This window comes from Poecile atricapillus, chromosome 3, assembly GCF_030490865.1.
Source record: "Poecile atricapillus isolate bPoeAtr1 chromosome 3, bPoeAtr1.hap1, whole genome shotgun sequence".
NCBI lineage: Eukaryota > Metazoa > Chordata > Aves > Passeriformes > Paridae > Poecile > Poecile atricapillus.
The window spans coordinates 65748255-65766683 of NC_081251.1; the positions used below are offsets into that span (position 1 = coordinate 65748255).

Here is an 18429-nt window from a genome sequence, read left to right on the forward strand (position 1 = left end):
AGAGTAAGTTTAATGTTTATGAATAACTAGAAAAATGCAACAGATGGCCTCCTCAATCACCTTGCTGAATCACATTAATCTTGAACTTCATAAAGTTTGTAAAGATCTGCATATTAATGAAAATAATATTGGGCTTTGTTTTTACACAAAAAGCAATTACTGGACTACCAATTTAGATAAATTATATGTAGCTTCTTGAATATATAAAACGCTGCAATTTTAATAGAAGCATACTCTTCAATCAATGAAGACTTCATTAATTGCAATATTAAAATGGCATTATTATTTTTATACCCTTTCTGTTACAATGATGATTTCTTAGCCAAGTTTAATCTTGCTTTTCCTAGTGTTGCACTAAGTATAAGCTGGGTGACTTTCTCCTTAATAATTTTTGGCTTTTTTCTATTTCTGGAGTGGGTGGAGATTTTGACAAAATTAGAAGCAGCAGCATCAGAAGCCTCTGGCAAAAGGTTGACTTAGTTTTCAGAGGTAGTAAAGATTTGGTGATTGAATGCCAGCTAAGTAGTTAAACCTTTGGTAAATGCTCTGATGAAGCCAAGCACAAGTTTAATTAAACTTCAAAGTTTCTAAGTAGTCAACTAAAACCGGCTGGCTACAGTTGGAGTTGAATGTGTAGAGTAAAAATGCGTGTGTTTTGTGTGTATACATGGACTTAATGCTTTGAACTGTTTGTAACAGTGTTGGTTTGCTAGGTCGGCTCCTTTCGCTGTGGGTTTTCTCTGAGTGCTAAAAGTGTAGATGACTTGGGAATGAGATGTGGCTTGGAAACAGTGGATTCTTGTAGAGGAGGCAAATGATAGCCAAGTTTTGGTGCAGTAGTCACAGGAATTTGATACTTCTAGCTTTCAGATGAGGCAGTCTGTAGGGAAACAGCAGCACATGCATCTGACTCAAAGCCCGAGTGAAACTGCTCATTGCTCAAAATACTGATGGAGCTGTAGTCTCAAAACAGAAATGGCACAAGTTAAAACTTTCTATCTCAGTGTTCTCTGAAGTTTAAAATTCTGTATTCTAAAAAGTCATGTGGTCAAAATTCCCTCAAAAACTTTAATTTTTAAGGAAGCCTATAAAACCTTCTTTTAATCTATTTTAAGTGCTTAGAATGTATCTTCTGATTAAATGTGGAATGAGTTACTGTCATGAGACAATATGCTTGGACTGAAATTTATGTGAGAAATAAAGGGACATTTTGATTTGGGGTCAATGTACAGGTTGGTCTAGGGTATTAAATCAAGGTATGTGCTGAAATGGTAAAATTAGGAGACAAGGTTAGAAAAATTGAAGTGGAGATTAAGACTTCTTTACTGGAATTGGTTGATAATAATAACAACTACTAATAAGTCCTGTATATGTCAAGAAATAAGGATCTTTTGTAAGATGGAATTTAATTTTGATGAAATTAATCTAAGAACTCTGGGATTGTTGACTTTAATTAATGAAAAATATAGTTGCAATGGGAGCTCTTTAAAGCTCGGTTTTAGATATCTTTGTTATGCTGCTAATTTTAGGTTGCATCTATATATATGCAATAACCCTGGAGTCTTTACTGTTGCGATTATTTGCAATTGTTCGCAATAATGGGCTGCAAATGACATAGTTCCTCAGTCAAAATAGAGGGTCCTCTGATTAACAGTAGCCTTGGCCACTTAGGGCTTTAAACATGACTGTTTTTATTAGTTTGGAACAGTTAAGAATCAACAAATAGAAAGCAAGCCACTCTTTTCCTTTCTGACATGTTTTTCTCATGCTCTCACTTCATTAGCTTGTTAACAGAACTCATTTTATTAAAAACCAGCTTTCTGACTGTGGTTATTCTGCCTGTTCCATGCTAGAACATGTTGCCCTTCAAGTTAAACAACACATTAATTTGAGGCTGCAAAGATGATGACAATGAAATATCTGGTAAATTATTGTGTGATTAAATTCTGTATGACCTACTTATGTGTGCTCACCAGTAATACTATATAATCAAATATGTAATCTGTATAATCAAAATCACCTTTGCTTAATAAATTATGGGCACCAGCACCCCATTTCTCCTTATGAAGGAGAAAAAAAATCTGAGCAATTAATCATATTTCATATTTCACACTGTCTGATAGCTGAAGTGTTTCACGATAAAAGAGGAAAGGGTTCTGCAGACCAATTTGATGTAGCTAATCAATCTTTATTTTTCAAGTGATAGAAACAAGTTTGCTTAGGACTGTCCTTTCTTCCTTCAGCTGGAAGTTAATGACAGTCTGTGCTGTTGGCTTGCACCAGCTGCTACTGTGCCAGGAAGCCTTCAGTACTAGGACTTGGTTAACCAGGCTGTGTGTTAGTCTTTCCGTTCTGCAAGGCAAATTTCTACTCACTGGAGTGGGATTCCTAGCCTTCTAAGTGAAATTTTGGATAATTTTCCAATCCTTTGTTTTCTCCCAGTTGCTTTGATAGAGCGATTGAGGTGTGGAGGCAGTTCCACTGTGATCTCAACGATCTCTCCCACTGGATAGCGGAGGCTGAAGTGTTACTGGCCGAAGCCCGTGGGCCAGATGGCAGCCTGGAGCTGCAGACAGCTGGGCTGCATCAGCAGGTACGTGGGATTTGGGCAGAAAATGAGCAAGCTGGAAAAAGCCTAGATTTTAATCTAAAATTGTGGTTTTATAGATAGACATATGGATTTGCAGAGAGGCTGTGCAATTACACTTCAAAAAGCAGTAACTCTTAACATTTCTATTTTGGCTGCAGTTTCAAATTTATTCTTGGGGAACAGCTCAACTCCTGTTTATAGTACGGAGTTTTATGGTCACTCTTAGTATGGATTGGTTTGAGATAATTTGATAATTAAAATGGTTGTATAATTTGCTGGTTTATAAGTTTTGTTACAGCTTCAAAAATATGTCAATCAGATAAAAAATCCAGTATATTATTTCATTTACTTTTGATTCATAATTTAAAAAAATGGACCCCAGTGAAGATCATTATAACTTAGCAAATTGTTTCTTTAAACAAATGTCTTTTGGAGATACTCCCTCGTATAAACAATCTAGAAAAAGAAAATATTCCAGTTGCAGGAGTCTTATGTTTGATTTTTTTTTCAGATTTGGTTCTGGAATTTAGTTCTCTGGTGTCTTTTTGTTTTACTTTCTTTTAAATAAGGAGAAGAAAGCATAACTTTAAGGATCAGATTTTTTTTTTCTTTTGAGACTATTAGTTATCCAAGTGTCAGATGTGTGTTGTGAAAGAAAAGTAAATTCTGTCTAAGACACAGCCTCCGTTTTATCCTTGTTGCTGTTTGAAGTTTTCTTCTAGGGCATTTCACTTCTCTTTCTTGAATCATCTTATTACTAATCTAGTTGCAAAGAAATTTTTGCTAACAGTGTAAGACTTTTGTAGTCGTTAGGGGTGCTTGAAAATTTAATCCCTACATCTTCTGACTTTCTTTAGCTTCATGGATTTTTCTGTGGTGTCTGGGACCATGGCAGCACTGCCATAATTATCCTAGCTAAAATACTATGAAAGTAAAGAAATATTTGCAGTATAGATTATGAAAAGACATGGTTAAAAGTCAAACTATTTGTTAGAACCACTAGGAAGTGCTGTACATTAAGAGCATTAGCACTTCTTACATTAAGAGATTTTAGCACTGGTGGCTTAAATGAATTCTTGTGATTCTTTGTAATATTTGTAGCCTATCCTGTGTCTTCTTATGACAGCTAGAAAATTGAATTAGATTCAAAAAGAGAACATTAATAGCTTTATCAACAGCATCCATTTCTAAGTAAGATGGTTTTATGTGCCTCTTTTAGTAAAATAATATGCATGCACCCTGGATTCATCCTGCCTATCATGAACCAGATCAAAGTCACTTCAGGTCAGTAATAAAATTCTGTATGGCTCTTATGTTTCTGACAGGAACTTGAAGAGGGAATCAGCAGCCATCAGACCAGTGTTTCAGCATTGAACAGAACTGGGGAAGGGATCATACAGAAGCTGTCTGCTACAGATGGGAACTTCCTGCAGGAGAAACTGGCAGGATTGAATAGACGCTGGAAAGCAATCACAACAGAGGTCATGGAGAGACAACAGAGGTAATAAGTTAATAAAAAATTTGGATGTCTGAGCAGATGCAATAAGGAGAATTTCATTTAATAGACTCTGGGAGAGAGAGTGTGTTCTATTGCACACTGCCATTAATCTGAATTTTCCTAATGTTCAGAGATCTGTTTTGAACTGTCTTCCAGAACAAATTTCTCATAAATCCACCTGCAATTGACTGCTTAGAAAGTCTTTGTTTAGAGCAACTCACAAAATAACATCCACAAAACTACTTTTCTTACAGTTTTTCATTGTTTTAAAAATAATTTTTCTTATAAAGCCAGATGTTTTAGGAAGCGTTGCTCAGCTACTTTCTCTGGCTGAAGCTGAGCTGTAAGTACCTTACATAAAGTTTGCTTTTGTCATTAACAGAGATACACTAATTGAAACAACTTGTATTGTTCTTGAATTTCCACAATATTGTAAAGTAAGATCTTTATGTAATTACATCTTTTTAACATCTCCTGATACATTTAGGAATAAAATAGGATCTTGCCTAATTATTTAGTTTGAGAAATTTCATTGAAGTTTTATGTGATCTGGTGGAAGTGTTATACATGTCCCTAAAACCTTCAGGAAAAATTCTGTAACCTTAAATTGATTAGGCATGAAGGTGTTGTCATTACTATCACTTACATTTAATGTTTTCTGCAGTCTTTTAAAAGTCTATTTTATGACTTTGGAACTAAAATTTGTCTGGTTTTAAGACAGTAGTATTTATTTGCAAATATCTTGCATTGTAATGGTGATGGTAGAATCTTTTGATGATAAAATTAATTCCTTAAAATGCTCCAAGCACTGAAAAAGTTGAATCAGGCATCAGAAATAACTAAGAAGGATTTGTAGGATTGATCTGTTTGACTTCTTGTTTCACTTTTTAAGGCTAAAAGGAGAGAATCAGCAGCTGATAGAGTGCAGAAGAAAGCTTGATGAGCTGCGATGTTGGTTGGAAAATGTGGAAAATGCTCTGGACACAAGATTTACATTCAACCATGAAGAAAACTTGCAAGAATTACAGGCAAGTCTGATTAGTGTGTATATATGTATACATCTTTGTGTCTTGTGTAAAGCATCAGGACATGGCTTTTGAGGAGGGGAGTTTTCACACTGTGAATAGCCAAAGAAATATCGTGTTTGTGTGAGACAATTTTGTGAGATTACTTAGACAGGCAAGATGTACCTCAAAATGAAGTTGGGTTGAGTTGGTCACTGGTGACCAACCAGAAGATGGTGTCTGTGTATGAGACAGTGAGAAATAGATATACTACTGATAAAATGTAGTAAGTAGAATTTCACTGGAGATGTTGTGTATGTGTCAACTTTAGAATTGCTAAAACTTATAGGAAAAAAAGCTGATACCTTAAATGGTAAGTAACACCATTGTCCCATTTACTGGCAGTTGTAATAATCTCTTATGCGTGTCAGATTTTATTTAACCTGTTTTTTAAACTGTAAGGGTTTTAAGGTCATTTGAAGTAAGTTGTTTGCATATGTATGTATTTTTCCTGTTTATTTTGTGTCTAGCTTTGACAACAAAACATCTTTGGTTTGTAGAATGTGTGAAAGAAAATGTTTTTGAAATCCTAAAAGAACGAGAGGAGTAGTCAGTCCAACTAATCTACTTGCTGGATTTTAAAAATCAGTAATTTTTAAAGAGGCAACAAAAAAACCCAACAAAACCCCAACCAACCTCTTCTAGGCCAAATCTAAGTGGGAAGTATTGAACAAGTCTTTATAATGATGTAAACTTGTTGCAGTTCTGTTTGCCTAAACAAATTCACTCATGGCAGTTGAGTATTTCCTGCCTGTCATCAAAGTGTAATTTTTCTTGTCATCTACCTTAATAGAAATGCTAGAAGTGAAAGGTAATAAATGTTTCAATAATTTCTAAATCAAACATAGAAACCAAAATAGAAACTTTTCTGTTTATATTCAGGAAAATGCCTAATACTGGAGTTAAAAGAAAGCTTTCCTCCTCCTTTAATTAAGTATGTATGCATTTTATTTCAGTCTAAAACTCTTTCGTCTATTTTAGGTCTTAAGTGAAGAGATGGAAGTTCTGAGTGACAAATTGGAATGGCTGAACAGAACTGAACCTGAAGTGCTGTTGGATAAAAATATTGATCTTCAAGAAAAAAACAAACTTTCAGATTGCCTTCAGTCCCTCAATGTGAGGTGGAATAAGGTGTGCATTTTTCCAGCATTGGGTACCTGAGATTGAAAACTGAGTGATATACTTGGAACGATTGTTTTCCTGTTCATGTATTTGTGGCACGTACATAAAATGATTTGGAAACCATACAGGCATGATCAGGAAATGTACCCCAAACCACTTACACATGAAAATACTGATGGACATTTTTCCATCAGACTGAGTAAATTCAGTTAGCTTAGGTTTTTCTGGTATGAGTTGTGTTTTGGTTTTTTTTTCTTTTGTATTGGCTTTTTTTTGAAAGATGGATGAAAAGTATCAGCTAGATTTTGTTTGAGTCAAACAGTAATGTATTAACTTGAAATGGAGAGTTAGAATAAATCTTTGCTGTGTAGCAAAGTTGAATGTTTATAGCAATTAAGAGGAAAAGAAACAAAGCTGTGATAAAGGTTAGAAAATCTTACCAAGTGTAAGAATTCTTCTTAAACATTACTACAAATTAGAAACTCATGTGATTAAGATCATTGGCAAGGCTGGTTGGAATAAAGCAAATTTTTTTTCAAGCAAAGCCTGAAGATCCAAATGAGAAAATTAAATTATTTTAGATGATTTTATGGATGATAGAGGTAAGAATTTATTGAGGAAAGGGACTTTTCATAGTTCAGGGAAAGAAAAAGATGTGTTTTTACCAACTCGGCCATGAGAATAGGGGTTCCCCTACTGCTTTGAGCACTACATTTTCATCATTGCCTTTAAAAACTTTTTAAGAGCAAATAGGGAAATTTGTTTTCACTACAATGGAGTTGTAACACTTTTTCTTTTTTCAATTAGTTCCCCATTTCTCTACTTTTCTGTGCCTGACAACAAATCATGCTTTGTATAATTTTTTCTGCAAAATATATTCAAATAATGAGTTTGGTGGTTAGACAGTAAAAAATATTTAAACGACCTGTCCACAACAATTTATTTCTTTCTCTTCAATATTTAGGTGTGAAAGTGGGATGTATTGAAAAAACACTTTAGCACCTCTTGAAGTTTTTACTGTTTTTTAAAGGATACCTTTCAAAAAATAATTGAAATGTATCTGAGGAACACAAAATAGAATATTTTGTGTTCCAATAAGAGATTACTTTTCTGCCATTAATATAGGTTGTCTTTGTTTTTACTTCACTCTGCTGGGCTGTAGGTGTTCAGAGAGCTGCCTGACAAAGTGAGAGAATTGGAGGCATTTGTTGGGCAATCCCGCCTTGTTACAAAGACAAAACCTCCTGGTGAGTGATTGGTCCTTCTGTTCTGCTTAATTGTCTTGAGTGTAATCCTGTTTGCAGTCAAAAGTAATTAAAAAAGGAAAAAACTCTATGAACCTAGACAAATATAAATAAGAAATGTTTAAGAAATTTAAATGCTTACGAAGCATCATGCTGAACTTGAGGCTGCCTTCTCATTACTATGGGAGAGAGGGTATATTTAGGTAGAGAAGATGTTACTGGTCAGGACTGGGGGAGTCTTTTGGAGTTCCTCTAAGAATTTTGAAATGGAGAAATTTTTATAAAGCTTAGGCTTCCTCATCAGGACTAGGTACAGAGTGAAAACCAAAATAGCTGTGTTTGTGACAGCTTACTTCCTGTGTTTTGTTTTCTGTGGATTTGTGGACATGCTTTTGACTAATTAAGACCCACTAGAAGCTTTCCATACAGCTAATTATTTGTAAAGTATCTCTTGCATGCAGATTTTTTGCAGTCGTATAAATAAAGGCCATTCTGCTTCTTTCAGCACAGTTAGGGGGCAGATGGGCCTCCCTTATCTGCTTGATACTGACCTTCCTGAGTCTCTTAGGGAAAGCTGTCTAAATATATATTCTTGTATCAGACACTGACATTGGTCATATTTTCAAGTTGTCGGAGGCAGTTCAGAAAATACAGATTGTAAACAAAATGTCCAGGTCTTCCTTTTGGAAATTTAGGTAAAGAAGACAGCCCTTGCCTGAAACAATTTGCAACTCAAACTTCTGTGAATAATCTCTATTTTTTTATAAAATTTTGCATCAGTAAACAAAATTGGAGGCAAACCAATTTCTGTTTAATCCTTTTAAAACCTTGAATTCAGCTTGCTCTCCTTTCATACAACCTGTTTGTTAAACAAAGCTCCTGTGTTTTGTTGTGTGAGGGAAGTGTGAAATATTCATGCTCCAGCTTGATGTAACTTAGTGTTTCTTGGAACTAGAAGACAACTTCTGGAGTGGATCTTAGTATTCATTCAACTCATTCCTCACTTCTTTGTTGTGTCAGGTTAAAAAGAGAGAAAGGTGTGACTAAATTAGTGGGCATCTGTCCCTTCCTCAGACAGTTGTGTAATGCCAAGTCCATGAAACATCTGTTACAGAAGCTTCACTTGTGCTTAAGTGAATTATGAGCCAAGAGTAGAGAAGACCTTTTAGCTACATAGTAGAAAACTGAGGAAGGCAGTTTTAGACGTTTATCTTAAACAAAAGTATTGGGGTTTATTCTTAATAAGTGTCAATGAACATTTAGCTTAATTCCATTAGGTTTAATGTAATTTTGTCTTTGCAAGTTTTCCTCTTGTTTATTTTGATTTTAGGCTGAATAATTTGGATGAGTCTTTTTGGCATGCAGCAAAAAAAAAATAGCTGCCTTAAAGGTGAAAAAGGAATTTCTCATTGCTTAGCTTCTGGTTGTTAAAATACAATTTTTGCTGTGCTTTCTCTTTAGATGCTGTTGCATATTTATAGGAGTTAAAAACCACCCCCTGTAATTCTGAGAACTGCTTGTGTGGCCATGACTGCTTTTTCTTTAACAGAACCCCCACACTCTGTTTCAGATATCCAAAAGGTGGTGCTAGCATCTTCTTCATTGGAAATTCCTGTTCAGACTCAGCAGGCTTTGGAACTTTCTGCACCTGCTGATCTGGACAAAACTAGAACTGAGCTGGCTGACTGGTTGGTATTGATTGACCAGATGCTCAAGTCAAACATAGTCACTGTGGGAAACACTGAAGAGATCAATCGGACTATTGCACGAATGAAAGTATGTGTTTTTGTGAGGGCTAGTAGAAAATTGTCTCACATTTTAATAGTTCTTACATTCACTAAAGAAACTAAAAGCAATAATGAGTTTAAGGGGAAAAAACCCCTGACTGCAAATAAGTGCATAATATGGAAGTTATACTTTAAATGCTGTTACTTACACTCCTTCCTCCTTCAGAGTCATTTCCAGTTTATTTTTGTATCCCTATGTGAGCTAAACACTTATTTTTTTGTTGAAAACAAATAAAATGGAGAATACCTCCTGACATCTTTTGGGATTTGTAATAGTTAACTTACACAGAAGACTTCGGAGCAGCTTCATGTTTACTTAGTGGGGGACCTTTGATTCATCCTTTACTGGTTTCTAATGAGTCTCGTTTGCAGGGGTTACACTAAACTGATTTCCAGAGACATACTAAGACAATTAAAAGTTGTAACATAAATGCTTATGATGTAAATGTTTATTTCTGTTAATAGCTCATGCTATGTTGTCCCGTGACTAAGGGCAGTATTAGTAAGATGTATGCAGACATTAAGGTTCATTTTATTTGACTTAATATCAATTAACTAAGTGTAGAGTAAAAGCTGTAGGCTAAACAAGTGCTAAACTGTTTCTGTATCTCACATAGTTTGGAATTTTGAAGAATAACATGATGTAGCTTTGGAAACAATTTCTTTCATCTGTAGAGTACTTGAAATATGGGCTTCTGATACATTGCCACGTAGAGAGCAATGGTTTATAGAGCAACATTATATAGGCTGTTCCTTCCAGTTCTTCTTCTTCACTTTCCCCCTGCACCCACTGCTGCGTCTGGTATTTATAAATGATGCCAGCTTGGTCAGGAGAAAAATAAGTTATGGAAAAGTGAAAAATAGATATTGGAAAACATTGTGCAACAACTGTGGTAACTATGTGGTTTGTACACAACTCTGGATTTTCTTTAACTGCTATTTACAGTATTTTAGCTCTTTAAAGCAGTGTTATAATACTTTGACAATTCAAGGGTTACAGTCATGATGGGACCAGCTGTATACTTGTGGAGACACATGTATTTTTTTACCAAAATAATACACATGAATCTAATTATTTTCTACTTTTTGGACTTAAAAATCATATCCTAATTCTCAACAGATAACCAATGCAGATATGGACCATCGGCACCCTCAGCTTGATTCTGTTTTTACATTGGCTCAGAATCTGAAAAATAAAACTTCCAGTTCAGACATTAGGACAGAGATCACAGAAAAAAGTAAGTTTCTCCATCCTATGTTTGCAAATACATTGTTTCCATTGCAATAAAAAATCTTCATGTCTTTTTCTAAAATTCTTGATTGAGCATAGCTTAAATTGTCTTCCTTGAAAAAGAAAAGAAAACTTGGAAGTTAGGTGGCTTTCACTTAAACAGTCTAATGAAAATTCCTGGAACAAGAGTTGCTTCTTGTTTTTTTGACTGACCGTGTTTTCAAGTGTAAAGGTCAATAGTTTTGCTGGGATTTTGAAATATTTTGTGAAGGATTTGCATTGCTTCACAGTCACAGACCCAGTAATGAGGATTTTATTTATTAAGAAAAGGAGCTAATCATGTTTCTTTTTTTGTTGAACTCTGAGGCACTGGACATTTAAAAATGTGAATGTATTGACTTCAGGACAATGACTTTGCCTGTGTATTTTGAAAATTGTTGCTTGAGAGTAGAGCTTTTAAGTCACTGACGAGTACTTGAAAATTTAATTTTCAATTTAAAGGTCCCCACTCTTTGAAAATTTATTTTACTGGTACCTAAGAAATGTGCAATTGTCACAATTTGAAACTAATGGACGATCTCTTTTTTGAAGTCTTAAGCTTTGCTGGTTGCTAAGATTAGAAAATTCATGCAGCAGGGAATACCATAGTTAGAAGTAAAAATGGAAAGATATATTTTCTTATGTTCTCCTCTCTAATGCAGTTTTCCTTTACTTCATCTACATGAATTTCTTTGGTGTTTGTTAGACTTGATGGAGATGATGTGGTCAGATAGAAAGCCCACAGATGGGTGGTTTTTCTGAGGGTCTGATGAGATGGCATCTGCTGTCTGAGGTTCACAGGCTATGGATTGGGAGGGGCAGTAAGATTCAAAGAACCTACTTAGTTTTGCAGTCACTCAGAGCTACTGGTGGAAACTCGGGGCAGGATAATAACCATATAGTCTGTGGGAGTCAATCAACAAGGGGACATGGGGTCAGTCAGAAAACATTCTGGGTTCTTCAGAAAAGCTGAACAAGAAGTAAAGGAAGTTCGAGTGTTGGAAGTTCGAGTATGGTCACGCTCATCCAGAGTGAGAAAAGAGAAGTTGTATATGGTGCCATGGATTAAGCTTCCAGTAGATACTTTAGAAATGTGTGAAGATGTTCTGCCTGTCATGAAATGTGAAAAAGTGAAGATTTTGTTAAACCACTGATATTTGTTAAGAGAAGTTTGCTCTTTTTGGAAAAGTGAAGCTCAGGGCTGCTTTTGCACCTCGTAGTTTAAACACTGAGTATGTATAGATGCCAAATGTATATCAGAATATACCAATGTCCTACAACCTCCTGTGAGTCTGCTGTGTTGTCAGATGAAGCATAATTATTCAAATTGTTAGGAGCAGAGAAACAGAGAAGAGCTTCCTTCTCTGGAATGTCCCTCCCGATTGCTTTATGGACACTGGGAATTGAAACCACAATCTCATCAGGAATTCTTTCTAGTCCTTCTGTCTGTGATATCAGACTGGTGCCCGTGACAACTTTATTTAGAACTTACCTCTTGAACCCACCAAATCCTAAGTCTACCAGCAATCTCACTGTTTTTCTGACCTGTTTGGCTGGAGGTAAAAAAAGGGTAAATATGTCAGCAGTATAGAGAGTAAGGTTAATCTGTCCATTAATAAGAATTTGTTCTATAATAGCAATACTACCATGTAAATGTCAAATTCTGTGTTTGAAAATTAATCCACAAGCTGCCTGTGGGTTGAAGTGAATGAATCTATATTGCACAAATTATTAGGGTTGTCCACCAGCATGATGGAGTGATATTCGCTCTGATAGGTGGGCTTTGCTGCCACAGTCTTTGAGAGCTTTGTGGATATTGTTGAATATATTAAAGTTAAGAGATTTTTCTCAAGCAGATGAAGCACAATGGCTTTGTATAATTGCAAAAGGTTAAAAAAAAATGAAAAACATTTAAATTGGTTCAATTTAAATGCAACCTTTGGCATTTTTACTTCATGGAAAGTTGAAGTGATTTGAGCATCAAGTGTGTTAATTTTCTAATAAAATTGAGTACTTACTGTTAAAATAAATACATTGAGTGTCTTACCTACTGGGTACCTCTTTCTGATCATAATAGAGAGATATTCAAGAAATCCAGCTTAGTCTTTTTTGGTTTTGCTTTTTTCCATTCACTTTTTTACAACATTCTTTTTTATCACATTCTTAGTGATACAATTTGTTCCCTATAACTGTCACAACAGGTAGTAGAGAAACCTGTTTCCACCTCTATAAACTTACAAGTAATCCACTTAATTTAATGGTCTGTAAGTATCCAGGGAAAGGTATGATGCCATGTATTTCTCTCTAAAGACAGATTCACTGCTTTTTGTGGTGCGCTTTTTGTTCTAGGCTCTTATGTTGTCTTTTTCACTCCTTGTTTATTAAGGTTAAGTGTGTTTATCCATCATCTAATGCAACTATTTATTGAGAAAGGAATGGAATTCCTTCCACATGAAGGAAGTGGGGTGGAATCAATAACTCCTCTGTAGTGTGTAATCTACTTAATTCTGTAGAGACCTGTGGTGGAATTAACTTGCCAAAGCAGGTTGTTACTGTCTTGTAGAATGATTCTACCTTGGCCAAAATTGTAGTCCAGGTGCCATGAGATGGTGGTCTGGAGTGGTCAGTTTGCTTTGTTCAAGCTAAGCAGTATTTATTTACTTATTTATTTGTACTGGTTTGAGTTACAGATGCACAAAGATGAGTTGCTGGTCCAATCACCCTAAAATTGTGCTCCTTGGAGCCCTGCTGCTGGCATATCTCTGCAGTGCAGTTTCCTACACGTGTGTACTTTAAAAGTAAATAATGACTTTGAAATATTCCAGAAATAATAGTTGTTACTTTTATGCTGACCTGCTTAAATAAGAGGAAACCAAATGATTTTTTCATTTGCTTCTGTGAATATGTCAACTACATGAGGACCTAAAATAGTGAATATGGAGACTAGTATGTCTCCATATGTTTGAGAATGTCTTGCCTTTTGCCATGAAAATTAAGAGGTAGTTACAGCTATTTTTTCATTTGCCTCATATTTTTCATGTTGTGTGCTGTCCTCTGCAGTGGAGAAGCTGAAGAACCAGTGGGACAATACCCAGCACAGCGTGGAGGTGCGGCAGCAGCAGCTGAAGTACATGCTGACAGACAGCCTGCAGTGGCACGAGCAGAGGCAGGAGATGGAGCACCTCATGGAGCAGTGTGAGATCCGTCTGAGAATGCTCCTGCAGGCCCCAAAGGAGATGCTTGCCAAACAGATTGCAGAGAGCAAAGTAAGACCATTTATTCTTACTTTTTTTCCATACCAGATTCCTGAGGCTGTGTAATGCTACTGATTGAGCGGTACTGACGATGAGTGAATGTGCACTTTAGTTGTTGTATTATTTTCTCTCTTTTTGGGTATGATATTTTCTTAATTGTCTGTTTTTCAACATTTCAGACTTCCCAAGAATCTCATTCTGGGAGGTAAACAGGTGTCACGTGTTCATGTGTGTCTTTGGAAGCTTAGCTGAAAGGAGTATAATGTAGCATCAAAGAAATTATATTATGCAAAAAGCTTAAACCCCAGACCAATTAAAATTTAGTGATTTAAATTTTGCCACAGAATTGACTTTATAGAAATATTTAACAGTAGCTTAGTAAGTCAAGGAACGGACTAAGGTATTTTAAATTGTCCTGAATTTCACTTCTGGTGGGTGCCAGGCATATCCAATGCTTTTTTTGTTCTTTTTTTTTTTTTTTTTGCAATCTATGATGCTTTTTATATCATGTCAAGCGTGCTGTGATAAATTTGTAAGTCTAGTGTCCTTTGTCCTGGTGGCTGTCAGAAAAAGGGCAGGCTGTAGGTGGCACAGTATGAGAACTAAAGACATAAAGCAGTGAGGAGGCTCTTACCAGTGCAGTATTTAGAACAGGGATATAATAGAGTTTAAAAAGTATGTGCATATATATATATATATATATATATATATATATGCACTTATATATTCATGAAGGGGAAATGTAGGGGTGCAGCTGGGAATGGAAAGAGGCAGGGAGTATGAATGGGAGAGCTGCTTACCAGTCCATAGCTGTTTAAGTACACAGTGAAGTTGTGTGCTTTGCACAACTATCTGACTGGTGTCCATCTCTACATGAGCAGAGAAATAGAAATGGACTATTAGGTCTACTTTGTTTTCTTAACTGAAAGCAGGCCCATGCCCAAACAGAAAGTTAGAGGCCATAATATGTAACTGCATATTGTGTGTGTGTGTATATGTATATATATATATGCATATATATATATGCAAATATTGTTTTTCATTTAGAAATAATCTTGAGTTTAGATTTTCTAAAGTCAAGGCACGTTGTAATATCTTGCGAAAATAAACATTCCTAATGTGTTTTCTTAATTTTAAACAAACAAAAAGCCAAAACCAAAACACCCCATAGAATGAAATCAAATTCTCATACTGCAAATTTCATTTATGTTGCTTTTAGATGCCACTTTTATTGCTATTATAATAATTCAGACTTATTCATGCTACTCAGAATACAGATGTGTTTTTATTTCTGTTGCCCATAGACTATAAAAGAGGATTTCTCTGACCTTTGTTCTGGGCAAATACCACTTTTTCTCACCTATATCTGTTTTGATCAGTTCATTATCAGGATTGTTAATATCTGTAGATTTTCTCTTTAAAGTTGTACTCCTAGATGAAAAATGTGCACATTTTGCCTTTTAAAAAAGAGGAAGAAACTAGGGGATGGTTTATAATAGCTGATAAAATGCATAATATGAGAAATAGCTTGATTTTAATCTATCTCATTTGGCATTGCTTTTTAGCTGTTAGTACAGGATTTGCACAGAGGTGATATCACAGTAGCAGCATTCAATGATCTTTCTAATAAACTGCTTCGAGAGTATCGTGATGATGACTCAAGGAAGGTGAAGGAAACCACTGACCAAATGAACACTTGCTGGGTTAATCTGAACCAAAGGTAATTATAAGGTTTCACTCTATCTGTAGCAGCTGGTGTCTTAAACGTGCATTCTCTTTATGCATGTGTATTGTAGTCTCTTCTCTGTGTGCTTTGGTGCAGCATTTAGGGCTGCTGGGGATAATTAGTCAATTGCAGTCGAGCTCTTTAGGTGATTGAAATTCTCACAGTTCACAATGGAAAGGTTCTGTATGACTTCCCGTTTATGTGGTATATTTTTAAGCAGAAAAAGAAGGGACTTCTCATATTTGGTTTTAGGTTTTCCTGTGGCTATTATTCTCTAAGCGTCTTTGGAAGTTCCTCTCTTATTCTTTAATGCTGATATGATTTGTGTACTTGTAGTTTGTTATTGTCCTGCCTTTTTGTAAGGCTGAGTGTTTGACTTCATCTTCCCATGCATTAATTCCTTATGGCCTCTCATCTAATGGAAACTTCCCCTGAATGGGGCTGTGCTTTGGGACCTTGAGTGAAACCGTTCCAGTACTCCCACCTAAAAAACACTTGTGCTGTAGGAACTGAAATTCCTTTTATTCCTTCCTTCCTTCCTTCTATTCATCCTCTATTTAAGATGCATCTGCAGATATGTCTCAATGAAAAGGTGATATTTCCTATGCATAATCAGGGTAATCTAATTTCTGCAGAAATGCTTTAGAGTATTTGGTATTGATAGACAATTAACATTTAGAATAGTGTCTCACTCTGAAATCTAAAGGTCTATATGCATTATGGTTGGAGAGGAGACAAAATTGGTCCTCTGTATGTGGGAGTGGGGAAGATGACAGCTGAAGTCTGTATGTATATATGTCCATGTGAAAGAAGCAGCTGCCTTTGGAATGGAATGCCAGTTAAAGGAATGAAAAGACTACTTAATAAAGCTTAAGGAGATGTTATCTCTTGAGGAGTGAGAGGAGGAGAATGTTATAGAAATTGTGGAATTACAGAACAGTTTGAATTGGAGGGGATCATCCAGTTCCAACCCCCCTGCCATGGGCAGACCATAGACGACTAGATCAGATTGCTTAAAGCCCCATTCAGTCTGACCTTGGACACTTCCAGGGATGGGACGTTCACAGCTTCTCCCATTCCAGTGCTTCACTACCCTCACAGTGAAGATTTTTTCCTAATAGCTAATCTAAATATGCCCTCTTTGAGCTTAGAGCCATTATTCTTGTCCTGTCCTTACATGCCCTTGCAAAAAGTCCCTGTCCATGTTTCATGTAGGCCCTCTTCAGGGTCTGCAAGGTTGCTATAAGGTCCCCTGGGAGACTTTGCTTCTCCAGGCTGAGCAACTTGGACTCTCAGCCTTTCCTCATAGAAGAGGGGCTCCAGCTCTCAGAATATTTTAGTGGTTCTCCTCTGGACCTACTTCAACAGGTCCACATCCTTCTTATGCTGGGGCCCCAGAGCTGGATGCAGCACTCCAGGTGGGGTCTTATCAGAGTGTGATAGAGGGGCAAGATCCCCTCCCTCGCCCTGCTGCCCACACTGCTTTGGATGCAGCCCAGGACAGGATTGGCTTTCTGGCTCATGTCTAGCCTCTCACCCACCAGCACCCCCAAGTCCTTCTCAGCAGGACTGTTCTCAGTAAGCAGGTAATGAAGGAAGCAGAGTAGAGTGTCATCTTATCCTTCCTTGGAGGAAGATAGGTTTTCTGTCATTTTGTGCTTTGGATGTGGCAGCTTGTTTCCTAGTTAATTAGAGGATGAAGGGAAACAGCTCCTTGTTGGATTAGCATTGACAGTAGATTAAAACTCTGTAGTAGTCTCATTCACATTCAGACTTTGCAGTGTTATGGCTAGAACTGGCATCAAACTGCCCACTACTCAGAGAAGGTGGCCAGAAAGCAGAGCTCCTGCCTGGAAGCCTCTAATTAGTTTTGAATCTGCTTAAAGTCTAAAATAATAAGCTACTGCATATTGTTGTATATAACTGAAGCTCCTTAATGATCACTGGGGCTACTGTTTGAAGTCTGCAGCCTAAGGAAGGTGAATATCTGCTTTGTTTATTAACTAGTGGCAGAATATAAAGGACAACTCAGAGAGCCGTTGGGTAGCCAGTGTGGAGCTGCTCAGTGTAACCCCATCTGAGCAGCATGGTGGAACTAAAAGGGGAGAATGTGCAACAAAAACACTTTTTCAACAGGATGAAGGTTTTTATACTTGATTCAAATGCAAGAAATGGAAATACCAGTGACGAGGCTTACTTTTTGTGACAGATGTTGGGACATGTGGGGCTTATACTTAGAGTGGGTATGTAGTCCTAACGCTTCTAGAGGAATAAATCCATATTTCTAGCATAATGCTTTAAAATAGCAGTTTGTTCCCCTTCTTGGAGGTTGTGGAAAGGGTCCTTAGTAACATCACCTGGAAGGATTGTTGTTGTGGTCACCATAAGAACACTACCAGGAAGTCTGTAGCCAAGGCATGTAAAGTGAAGGACCTTATTTTAAAACTGTTGGCCTTAACAGATTGAAGCTCCCCAGCTTGACATTGTGTAAATTGGATACTTTGCCCAGTGGCTATTTATGTTCTATTTTTATACTATAGGGTGAAACTATAGTCATTCTATGTGTTTGTGCTGCCTTGGTAATGGATAATAGCTGCTCTCTGTACTGTTTCAGATGTTGATTTCTGAATTTCTTTTGATCACGCACATGTATGCATTGCAGGTTTTTAGTATAAATCTGATAAAATAATTGGGTGGAACAGAAACCTGAAACAGAGCCATGAAAACTTAAATAATAGAATAACAATTTCTTTTCTTGGGTGTGTGTTTGCCAATAGAATCTGCATAGACTTTCTCCACTAACACTGTATTAAGTTAGCTGCATTTGAAAATAATTCTCCAGCTTCTCCCCATGTTTAGTTTTTGCAGCCTGGA

The 18429-nt window shown here is 36.4% G+C and overlaps 1 protein-coding gene across 1 annotated transcript in view; it reads left to right on the plus strand.

The window, feature by feature from the left end:
- Nucleotides 1-18429, plus strand: part of UTRN (utrophin) — a 307480-nt gene that overhangs the window by 106012 nt on the left and 183039 nt on the right. Inside the window, exons 42-50 of the mRNA XM_058833987.1 lie at nucleotides 2443-2593; nucleotides 3916-4091; nucleotides 4981-5116; nucleotides 6134-6283; nucleotides 7437-7521; nucleotides 9089-9294; nucleotides 10426-10543; nucleotides 13636-13841; nucleotides 15395-15549. Coding sequence (XP_058689970.1) covers nucleotides 2443-2593; nucleotides 3916-4091; nucleotides 4981-5116; nucleotides 6134-6283; nucleotides 7437-7521; nucleotides 9089-9294; nucleotides 10426-10543; nucleotides 13636-13841; nucleotides 15395-15549 — 1383 coding nt within the window. The remainder of the gene's footprint in view (nucleotides 1-2442; nucleotides 2594-3915; nucleotides 4092-4980; nucleotides 5117-6133; nucleotides 6284-7436; nucleotides 7522-9088; nucleotides 9295-10425; nucleotides 10544-13635; nucleotides 13842-15394; nucleotides 15550-18429) is intronic.